This window comes from Populus euphratica, unplaced genomic scaffold, assembly GCF_000495115.2.
Source record: "Populus euphratica unplaced genomic scaffold, PopEup_1.0 scaffold414.1, whole genome shotgun sequence".
In the NCBI taxonomy this organism is placed as follows: Eukaryota; Viridiplantae; Streptophyta; class Magnoliopsida; order Malpighiales; family Salicaceae; genus Populus; species Populus euphratica.
The window spans coordinates 19,748-31,258 of record NW_011500038.1 but is presented as its reverse complement, the minus strand read 5'-3'; the positions used below and the strand labels follow the sequence as shown (position 1 = coordinate 31,258).

At 32.6% G+C, this 11,511-nt stretch overlaps 1 protein-coding gene across 3 annotated transcripts; it reads right to left on the bottom strand.

The window, feature by feature from the left end:
- Positions 1-522: 522 nt before the first annotated feature.
- On the bottom strand, positions 523-6,549 carry HSP89.1 (HEAT SHOCK PROTEIN 89.1). 3 transcript variants are annotated; one of them, XM_011050636.1, is made up of 20 exons: positions 6,240-6,549; positions 5,734-5,925; positions 5,558-5,631; positions 5,208-5,333; positions 5,031-5,124; positions 4,854-4,937; positions 4,608-4,751; positions 4,403-4,516; positions 4,213-4,272; positions 4,045-4,122; positions 3,858-3,962; positions 3,411-3,551; positions 3,190-3,282; positions 3,005-3,082; positions 2,401-2,655; positions 2,195-2,297; positions 1,552-1,726; positions 1,344-1,449; positions 1,155-1,244; positions 523-899 (listed from the first exon to the last, which is right to left on the bottom strand). In XM_011050636.1, the coding sequence occupies exons 1-20, from the start codon at positions 6,339-6,341 to the stop codon at positions 726-728; spliced, it is 2,388 nt and encodes a 795-aa protein (XP_011048938.1). In that variant the 5' UTR covers positions 6,342-6,549; the 3' UTR covers positions 523-725. The 3 variants fall into 3 exon arrangements, with proteins under 3 accessions (XP_011048938.1, XP_011048939.1, XP_011048941.1); XM_011050637.1 differs by having other exon boundaries at positions 4,045-4,119; XM_011050639.1 differs by having other exon boundaries at positions 4,045-4,116.
- Positions 6,550-11,511: the final 4,962 nt, after the last annotated feature.

The window sequence follows — 11,511 nt, the reverse complement described above, 5'->3', positions numbered from 1 at the left end:
TATATTTCTAAACTAAAAACACATCTATATAAATTGTTTACTCAAGACAGAAAACAGCTCTAAAAAGAGGTTTTTGTTATAAGAACATCAAGCCCAAACACATGCTAAATCATTTATTCACCATCACGACACTGATTTGTGCAAATTCATTTCCGTGGCCTGCTCTGAAACATTTCATTTCAAATCCTTCTCCCCAACTTTGGTTTGAACTCTTGTTTTTTTCCCTACCTAAGGATATTGAACCAGCTTTTATACATCAAGATTAATTTCACTCTCTGGTTTAGACATTCGTACCTGTTGGAAAGCAATATGTCATCACTCATGCCATGCGCTCCATCTCCCGGACATGATGTCCTTGGCAGTTTCCATGTTTATGTATCGTTTGAAGAGGATGGTAAGAACCTATCAAAAGTTACTGAAGAATCAGTCATTATCCGCATGTTCAGGTCTCCTGTCATTTCTCTATAATAGGTGTTGCGGTCTCCCATCCACCACATCAAATTAAACTAAAAAGTGCAAAGAAAAAAACGCGAAGACAAAATAATCATTTAACTACAACCATTTAGAAGCATTCAGGCAACATCAGTCCAGCTCAGTCTTGCACAATTTCCCTCTGCCATTTATGAACTAAAGCCTTAATAACCCCCCTCCTAGATAAACATACGCATATGAAACATGGAAATAAGCAGCAAAAATTGCATTTGTTCTTCGCGTCCCCTCTCCTCTCATTTCTGCCCATCAGCTTGAACAGGCTCAACCAACTCTGCTTCTAATGTTTCTGGGATATCTGGTTGAGAAGATACAGGATGCTGAACCTCAGGAGGAGGTGACCATCTCCCTGATAGCGCCATACCCATCATCTCATAAATCTTCCCACCCAGCTGTGCTGGATCCTCAGGCTGCGTGGATTAAAATCTAAGTCAGAGAACAGCCAGAAACTATAGTTCAAATGCAAGGGTCATTGAGAAACGAGTCAAATTGTTTAGGGTCTCCTTGACTGCTTGAACAGGTAAAAATAAGTAAACATGTAGATCCATAGGCCACACCAACAAGTACAATTACGGTTGGCATATTATTTTCTCCAAATGAAACACAATGGCAAGGTTAAATGTAATTTTATATATGTATAATTAAGAAAACAACAAAATGCTCACAGTATATCCACTGGAAACCAAAGCTGCATCGTAAAGGAGATCTACAGCTCTTAGGGCATCTTCATCATCTTGGTTACTCCTGCATGCAGCCTACAGAGAATAAAAAAGGTGGATAAAAGTAAGTGCGAGTCACTGGAGTCACTAAGACTCAAATGAAAAACAGAGAGATGGATGGGAATGTCCTTGTACAGTTAAGTTCTTAATTATTTCATGTTCAGGATTGATCTCAAACACCCTTCTGCCTCTCATGAACTCCAGGCTGGACATATCACCAACTGTTTGTGACTTCATTAGCCTACATTAAAATAAGATTTACAGGTTAAACAAGCACCACATGAGAGGGGTGGGGATGCTTGACATTTAAATCACCGGCACAAGCAACACAGGAGCACTTTACCTCTCCATGTTCGCGGACCAACCAAATTTCCCAGACACAAGGACACAGGGTGATGAGCTCAAGCGATTTGATATTTGTACACTGGCAACTTTGTCACCCAGGCGCTTCTTAATCCAATCACAAGTTTGGCCAAACTCCTGCTTCATGATCTTCTCTTTCTCCTCGTTCTTGTCACCTGAAAAAGTCAAATCACTTAAATCTACATCCAAGTTGAAACCAATAAGCACCAATGGATCGTTCTCTTCAACTTTCCCATAAAGTTATTCCAGTCGATATCACAATTGAGAATGCTTGAGTAAAATTAAGATCAGAGCTAACCACTAGCCATAACCTTCAAACCGTATAATTATGGTAATTGAGCATAAAACAACAATCAAATCTTCAAGAATTTCTTCAGATAGTCACTCCAATACAAGATGTTGATTCCAATAGAAATAAAGCCTGGCTCATAATAATCTATCTTAGGGGGCATAAGATGATTCTTTCGCCAATTGAGGCGTTAATTTACCTATTAAAATATCACCCGTCTCTTCCCAAGATCCCAGCATCACAATTCCGTTTTTGTCTAAATTTTGGAGTAAATGGGCTTCTAGAAACGAAGAATAAATATAACAAACAACCATGCCTTATCTCAAAAACTAACCTAAATCCAAGTCTTCCTTGGTGATGTCAACAAAATTTTTCTCCTTGTATGATTTCAGGTTCTGGATAGCAATTTCATCAATGGGATCAACCAAGAACAGCACCTATAGAAATAACACCGAGAGAGAATTCATATGATTGTTCATGATATATCACATAACATTAACTAAAATGTTGCGAAATTGTATTTTCGAGTGAGATACATACTTCAAGATCCTTCTCAAGAAGTCTCTCTAAGAAAGGCGTGTTCCTAGCACTGGTTATACTGTCAGAAGCTATGTAATAGATATCCTTCTGCTCAGGTTTCATGTTTTCCACATACTCATCCAAGCTAATCATCTCCTCCTCACTCTGGGAAGAAAAAAATCGGAGCAGTGGTGCAATACGCTTGTGGTTTTCACGATCCTCAATGCAACCCAATTTTAAGTGTTTGCCAAAGTTATCCCAGAACTTCTCATAATCCTACAACAAAAGCAAGATGGTTTATTTAAAAAATGAAAAGCACTCAAGCAAGTGATATCATTGATGGAAAAGGAAACAGGTGATTTCATGAAGGCTTCCCAAAAACACCTTTATAATCCAGAGAATTAGAGAGAGAGAGAGAGAAGGAAGGCATCAGAAATACCAAGAGAATTTGTGGAACAAAATTCAATGGAGGACAAAACATAAAGGCTTCCCCCCCAAAAAAAAAAAACCCATAGATATCTAAATTCATACTCAAGCAGTGTACAGAATTATTTCGACATCCCATGACATGAGCTTTCATTGAAGATGTAAAAGGAAACAAGTAATTTCATAAGAAATAGCATACTTCTCTATTCTCACTCATGGAAATGCCCAAAATCATGTCAAATGCCTTTCGAACCAAGCGTTTCCTCATAATCCGCACCTTCAAGAATGCCAGATAAAAGAAAATTAAAATGATACATTCAGATTAAATTAATTCCACTTCCTCAAAGGTTATGGAAAAAACAAATAAATGTTGACTGCTCATACAATGCGACTTTCTTGAAGAATCTCGCGAGAAACATTGAGGGGGAGGTCATTGGAGTCCACAACACCTTTCACGAAGCTTAGATATCGTGGGAACTAATCAAGCAAAAAATAAAAAAAGTAAGCCAGCATAAAATATGAAGAATGAGTATGACAGTTTCCATATAGTACAAATCTGTTTAGGAGGTGGGAGTCCAAGGAAGGGAAGGATGACATTCTCTTACCAGTTCTCCATCAAAATCATCTGAAATGAAGACCCTTTTTACATAGAGCCTGATATTTTTTGTTTTGGGATTGACTATGTCATCCTTTCCTGTGGGAGCAATGGCTGGCACATAAAGTATGGACCTGAACTCCACCTCACCCTGCAAGAGCAACCTTCACCAGCTTAGCAAGAAATGAAAAGAGGCAAATGAGAAAAGAACCCAGTTAAGACTTCAGAGTTCAACATTTACAGAACAATAAAAAATTGCACAGCATGTTAGAGGACAGGGACATTACACATGCACTTTTCCTTGCCTGACAAGTTTACGTTACCCATTTTTACTTGGCCTTGACCTTTAGATAACTATCATCCAATTTTAGAAGCATATATCCAATGCGATCTCATGTATTTTGATTGTAGAAAAGAATATAATCATTATCACATCCAGAATGAGAATTGTTGTTACCTCAGTTGTGAAATGAGAAGACGCTAAAGGCTCCAAGTATTCATTAAAGGTTTTCTTGTAAAACTCATTGTATTCTTCTGTAGAAACTTCTTTAGGGTTGCGAAGCTGCACATGTCGAGAGAATTTATCAAACCTTTTCCCATATGTTAGCCTTAATCAACATCCAAAGATACTAATCTTTACGCACCCATATTGGTTGGGTCTCATTAGAAAGTTCCCAGTCCCAGTACTTCTCAACAACAGTTTTTGTTTTCTTCTTCTTCTTCTGTCACAAGAAACAGCAAATGAATAATAAAAAGAGCTACTGGATTAAATTTGAAGAACCATGAAATGATAACAAAGTAATGCTTCATACCTCAGTGGTATCGTCTTGTTCATCCTTTTTGGCCTCAGCTGGATCCTCATCAACCTCAACCTTCAACAGAAGAAGAAATAATTGATAAATGTGCAGCATATAGAGATTTATTCATAATCCATCAGAAGATTGCTATGATCTTTGAGAGTATTAATGACAACAGATAATTAAAGTAACAGAGAAAACTGACCTCTTTAGTGTACCCTTTCTCCTGCCAGGTGTATATTGGGAATGAAACAAACTGTGAGTAGTTTTTCACAAGCTTCTGGATCCGTTCCGGATGTGCAAAACCTTTGTCATCACGCTGCAGTAGGGAGAACAAATAAAAAAACATGATGAGTTTCAAATCTATTGAAGAAAAAGGAAACAAGCTGCTTGAGAAAAAAAGGCAAGACCTTAAGATACAGTGTAAGGCGAGTTCCTCTAGGAATGTGATTTTCTGGGTCTGTGTCCTCTCTTATAGTATATGAGCTTGCATTGGCCTCTCCTTCCCATACATATTGTTTATCAGATCGTGGGCTTTTTGTTGAGACAACAACCTTTCAACAATGAGAGGTTTATTAGTGAAAACTAGGAAACTCTATTGATGTAGATAAGATCACTAACATGAAAAATTTCCAAACTTTACATTAAGGTCATACCCGATCTGCCACAAGAAAAGCTGAATAAAAGCCCACACCAAATTGCCCAATTAAATTGTTGTCAGAACCAGCATCCTTGCTATCCTGTTAAACAAATAAGAATTCTTTAAGCACTCAAGCAATCCAGCAAAAGACTTGGCATCAAAAATTCATTACACCTTAAAGAAAATATTAGACCTTCAATGCCTTCAAAAACTTTGCAGTTCCACTTTGTGCGATAGTTCCAAGACAATCAATAAGTTCTTGACGAGTCATACCAATGCCACTGTCACTGCAAGAAAGAACCGCATGTTGGAATAGTTGAATCGGATGGAAAATCAATAATTAACAGTTGATGAAGTTCAGAAAGCTTACGTGATAGTTATAATCCCATTATCTTTATCGGTTTGAATACGAATGTCAAGATCAGCAGCATCCTTCAAAAGCTCAGAGTCAGTGACACTAAGAAATCGCAGCTTGTCCAAGGCATCACTCGCATTACTGTGAACATAAATTCATAAAGTACAAAATTTAAGCAACATATGAATTTCCAAAAGCAAAGAACACAAGACTAATGAGTCTATTGACTGTTTGCATCCATTATTACATAAGCTTCCAAATAGACAAATGCTTTAATCACTTTGTCCTCTCTTGCTTTCCAGGCAAATATAAATATGCAACAGTGCATCAAAGTATTAAGAAAAAGAAAAGAAAAAACAACGTGCCTGATAAGCTCCCGAAGAAACACCTCTTTGTTGCTGTATAGACTATTAACGATGAGGTCCATAAGGCGACTAACCTGCCATCAAGTATTAAAAAGAGAGAGACATCAGTAAAACCATATTCAGCTCCAGTTCCTTGAATACAAAAATGAAATTCCCCAAAATGTCCATTGATGTACCTCAGCTTGATACTCATATTTTTCACCCACAGATGGAGGGGATGATGACGAATCAGATTCTGCAGCCGTAGACTCGTAACGAGTACCCAAAAAAAAGGTATGCTTCAAGTTCAGCTGCTTCGTTTCATTTGGTATCTCTCTCCCAGTGGTTAAAACCGAGTACCATCTGAATTTGGCCTCACCGTCGACAACCTGCTCATGACTCAAAAATAAATATTCCACATTTGACCACAACATTATATAGATACATTTGCTATAAACATAAATTGTCTTAAGGTTAATTGTACAACTTCGTTTTCCTTTGTGCCCATTCTATGCCAAAAATAGGAGGACATTGCGTTAACAATATTAAGAATTTATTTAATTAAAAAAATTGGCCACTAGACTGGATGCTAAAAATATCTCAAGCAGAACCAATCAAGCAAGGAAATAGAAGAAAAAAAAAAGGAAAGGAAACAGGTATCAAGTCAGTGTAGAAATGGGAAGTGCTTTTTATAAGAGCGTACAGAATCGGAGAATGGGACAGCGGTGGCGGCGCTCCCGTAACGAGAGGCAGAGCCAGTTGAGCGGAGGATAGTGGAGACGGAACGCCTCGACAGTCTGTGCATCGTTCGTTCACGGGAGGAAGAAATTGAACGTCAAGCGACCGGGGATAGAGAGAGAGGTGGACTAGATGGGCACTGTTTCTAGCGAGTCTCAGACTCCGTGAGCTTTTAATGGGTGTTTAGTAGGGTTTATCATGGGGTTTGAGGAAGTTTCTGGAGATCGGTCCCTTTTCTCTCTCTTTCCCTCTCTTATTTTTTGCTCCTTTTATTTCGCGCAACGTTTTATAAGGTATTTGGTCATTTTTAATAATAATTTTTTAAAACAAACAAGAATATAGTTTTCTTTTCATTTTTCTTTTACAAATGCTCCATGTGGTTTCAGCAACTTGAGTCGGTTTTCATATAATATCATCTTAAAACCTAATTCTTATAATTATCTGCATTATGATGCTATTTAGATTAAAAATAATTTAATGTAATAAAAAATATTTAGGTTATAAAAAATTATTTTTATATTATTATTAGATTTAGTTAAGCGGGTTAATTTAAAAATCTTTCAACTAAATATTTTATCTAACTTAAGTTTAAAATAAAATTATATGAAAATTATCTTAAAATAACTCAATCAACTTGATTTATTAAAAAACAACTCAACTTACTAGTAAAAAAAATTAAGAGTTAATATATATATATATATATATATAATAAAATTAACAAAAAAAAAAACTTCAAACTTAACTCTTTGTCTAACATGAATTTAAAATTAAATCGTATGAGCGTCTTTTTAGCGTGACTTGGTTGATTTGACTAATCCAAAAGAAATCCGATTAACCAGTAAAACAAATTTGAGGATGAAATTAATAGATTAAAAAACATCTCAAAACAACTTTTTATCTAACTCGAGTTTAAAATTAAATCATGTAAGAGTTAATCTATTATGATCTAGTCAACTTAGTTAGTTAAAAAATAACTTGAATGAATATTAAAAAAAATCTAAGAATGAAATTAAAAAAGAAATGAAATTGCTAATTTGCTATCCACATATTATATTAAAAGACAAAAAAAAAATGAAATAAAATTTTTTATTATCCATATAAACAAATTGCATTAGGTTGTTTTAGTAAAAAAAAATATGAGAGATTCTTGATCACACAGCAAACATGAAACTTTTTATGTTTTTTGAATAGTTTTTATACATAAAGGATCTTTATTATTATTGGTTGACATATTAAGTTAAGTTAAATTAAAATTTTTTTAGAAAAGTTATGTACTAGGAGTAAAAATGTCTTTTCATCATGACATAATTGTTTTTACAAATCATATAAGATTATATTGATAATTTTATTTTTTTAAAAGTTAAACTACTAATTTAACTCTAGAATAAAATAATCTAAAGCCTACTACTTTGGGATATTTTTGTATTTTTAATTTTTTAAATAGTATAATTATTTTGATGCTCATAAAAACAAAACCAACAAAACTCTTACCAGATAGTTTTTTTTTCATTTTTCATTGGTTTTATTTTAAATTTCAAGAGTACTCAGGGTATTATTATAAATTCTATTTATTAAATATAATTTTAAAATAAACTTGTTGGCGAATGTATAGCACACACCAGTATATAAATGACCCATGCGTAAAGGGTCATCGGTTCACCAAGCATCGCCCTTTAGAACAATGTTTAAAAAGTCTTAATGCTCTTGATGTAATAATGAAGCGTATGCCCCTAACATGCATCGAGTTTGGCACTGGCGACCATTTTTTTTCCTTTGTCTCTCTCTCCACCATTGAATTTCATACTAGTCCCTTTAAAAAATTAAATTAGCCCTTGCAATTTATTTCTCCTTTACATTTGGTCTTTGTTCTTTTTATTATAGTTTTTTTAATAAGCCATGAAATTATAAATATTTTTCAATTTCACTCTCTTTTAATTTTTTGAACTTCCAGCATGAAATTATAAATATTTTTCAATTTCACCCTCTTTTAATTTTTTAAACTTTCAGATTTGGTTCTTATTCTTTTGATTACTATTTTTTAATTTTTAATAAGCTATAAAATTACATTTTTTTCAATTTCACCCCTTTTATTTCTTTTATTTTTTAAATTTAATCTTTATTTTTTATTACTATTTATTTTATTTGGGATTATTTTTTTCTTAAACAAGTTTTTTAAAATGATTTTTTTTATTATTTCACCCTTCAACATTAAATTGCTTAGGAATTAATTTTTTTGATTGAACCTGATTAAAAGATTTCATGGGTTATGAGTTTTGGAGATTAGATCGGGTTTAGGAGGTGTGCTTAAGTTGGCATCTTATTTTCTTTCCTTTTTTTAAAGCTATTGCTTTTATTTTTTATCTTTTTTTTTAAGATTTGCTTTATTATTTTTTATGATTTGCTTTTTATGATATTAGTTTCAGGTTCATGGCCCAAGTCTTTAGTTTTGATGTTAATGTTGGTTGAATTTTTAGGTCCTTTTTTAAAATTGATTTATTTTAATTTTATTCTTCAATATTTAATTTATTTGAAATTAGTCTTCCTACATTTTCTTTCTTTCTTTTCTTTTGGGTTATCCTAATGTTATGCCATGATCACGAAGTTTATGGGTTAACTCGAGTTAACTAAGATTTTTTTTATTGTTATTGTTATATGGTTAATCTTGGGTCCAGAGCCATGATCATTGGAAAAACAATTGGAGAGTAACTATAAGTCTCCATAATGTCTGATCGAATGAATACAATATTTAAACACGCTGATGCCTTCATTGTCTTACCGGTGATCTAGGCATATTAGAAGAGATCTTTCATATTTTCTCTTAGGCCCAACTTCACATTCACCATAAACTTATTGGTTTGCTCAATGTTAATGATTTTTATGATAAATTGTTGTCTTTTCTTGATCATGTTGTGGTGCATAATTTTTTAACATCTTTGGCACGACAAATCATAATCTCTACTGTTACTGCTAAACAATTGATTGATCAATTGCAATCTTTCATCTCTGAAATTGATTCCTCCATGAGTTGAATAGAATGGTCAAACAAGGAAAGCCGTAGAGATTGGATTTGAGCCTTAGTTTATAAAAACTTGTGTTTTTTAGTTTTATTAATAATATAATATTTGTGTTTTGTTATTTTCTATATTTGTGTAAATGTGTTTTATGTTTATCAGTAATCGTTGTTTTAGGTAATGTCTTATATATTTTATCTCTCTACTTTAGAATATTAAGGATAATGTCTCGTTTTGGTTGGGGGGAGAGGATAATAGTTGACAAAAAAAAATTAACTGCTTTTATTTTTAATAAAACCATTTGACAAAATTGTTATTTGGATAACAGGGCAAGAAGGAATTTTATTGACTCTTGAGACACATCTTAATAAATATTTTTTAATGGTTATTTGTAATATTCATAACAAGGTCTATCCATACTTCTCATGAAATATTCAGATTTATCAACTTTTGCATTATTATGACTTGGTTATGCTCATATACTTATTTAACAAGTATTCTTAAACCTTTATTTTCATACTCATCTTAATATATGATTATGAGTTACATATTGGATTATTACATTAATTATGTTCTTTTGTTAAAGGTAACAACTAAGGGAAATGGATAATATATAATTTGAAAAAAAAATGATAATAAATGTAAATAAATAAATAAAAACACAAAAAGTTTGATTTTGTAGCCTCCTTAACTTAAGCAATTAAGCCTGAATGAGTGTTTTAATACCTAATACCTTAAAGTCAACCGACTTAAGAGCTATTGACCCAATGCTTGTTACATAGGTTAAGGAAAAAAGTTTAAGGGAATCAAACATAACACTATCTATATATTAGTATCTGCAACCCGAGTTATTAAGCTTGAAGGGGTATCTCAACATCTAATAGAAGTTAATCTTAAACATCAGAACAAAATTTTGTTTTCGTCGAAGTAAAGCCATATAACTATGTGTTGATATATTGAGTAGAAATGGATGGTTTATTAATATATTGTTAAAAAAGTATAAAAGAAAGGTTTATTAATATCTTGTTTAAGAAGTATGAAGCAGGTATATAAATTTAATGAGAATTTGTTTATTTGGATATATTAATAGAAGTTGAATGATGAATGCCTTGCTTTGCGGAACTTGCAAATTATTTTTCTATTTTAACGCTTTGATTACTAGGGATTAGTAATAAGTTGGTTAGGAGGTGTGATTAGTACTTAAAAATGCATTTTTATCAAGGTTTTATATCAGTATTTTGAACTTGAAGTATCAATAATTTTTTAACTAAAGTATGTTTTATAACAATAAGTCTAATACTATAAGATACCTTTAATTTATGATAAATATTCATCTTAAATGCAGGTCTATCACATAAATCAAAGGATTGATTGATGAGTTTAACTACTGAAATTGAGAAGATAAAAAGAGGGTGAAGCTTGGAAAAGTGATGCTGGTTCAGTCCAAACTAGCATGCTGTACAGTCTGGGTCATATCTAGAGCTATAGATCTTAGATTTCAATTTGGTTTATATGATTATAAAGCTAAGACACGAGCTTGGAACATTCATGGGAATGTAAGACTCAATTATGCTGTTTAGAAATCCAAATATTAACAACAATGGAGAAGTCCGAATATGTCATATAGCCTAGATATTGTTTAGTGTTCAACCCATATCTTGAGTTCTAAAAGTCTAAATGACCTCAATTTTTTTTTATTGGAAAACTGAGATAATTTCCTTGAACTTTTATGATTCAAGTGTATTCGAATTCTGACATTACCAATGATGTTTTGTTCAGAAAAAAAGATAAGGATTGTCATCAAGTTAAGAGTTGGTCACCCACTCAATAATTAGTCATCAAATCAATAGTTCTAAATTTTAACCTATAAAAGAAGACATTTGCCATGCATTTATGCATCTTGGTTTTTAGATCAAAATCAAGATCATGTTCTTGCTCTTTCTCTTTATTATTTTTGTAATGTTTAAGTTTTACTTTCATTAATCTCTTATTTATGCTTTTCCTTTCCTTTCCTTTACTTTACTTAATTAACTTATATCTTATTTATGTTCTTATCTTGTTTATTCATGTTTCTCTTCTTTCATTATATTTAGTTAAGTTTAATATGTTAAGATGTAAAGGTTACGCTAATAGTGTAAGAATAAGTATAGTAAACTTAACATGGACTTTAATGTTTGATACTAACATGTTTTGTATTTGTTATCTTGTTCACTTTTAATACTTTGC

What these genes read in the sequence shown, in the direction of transcription:
- HSP89.1 (XM_011050636.1), bottom strand. Translation starts at nt 6,341, where the DNA reads ATGCACAGACTGTCGAGGCGTTCCGTCTCCACTATCCTCCGCTCAACT. An exon ending in AATGGGATTATAACTATCAC is followed by an intron (nt 5,125 to 5,207) that starts GTAAGCTTTCTG and finishes TCTTTCTTGCAG; the next exon opens with TGACAGTGGCATTGGTATGA. An exon ending in AAATAATTAAGAACTTAACT is followed by an intron (nt 1,245 to 1,343) that starts GTACAAGGACAT and finishes TATTCTCTGTAG; the next exon opens with GCTGCATGCAGGAGTAACCA.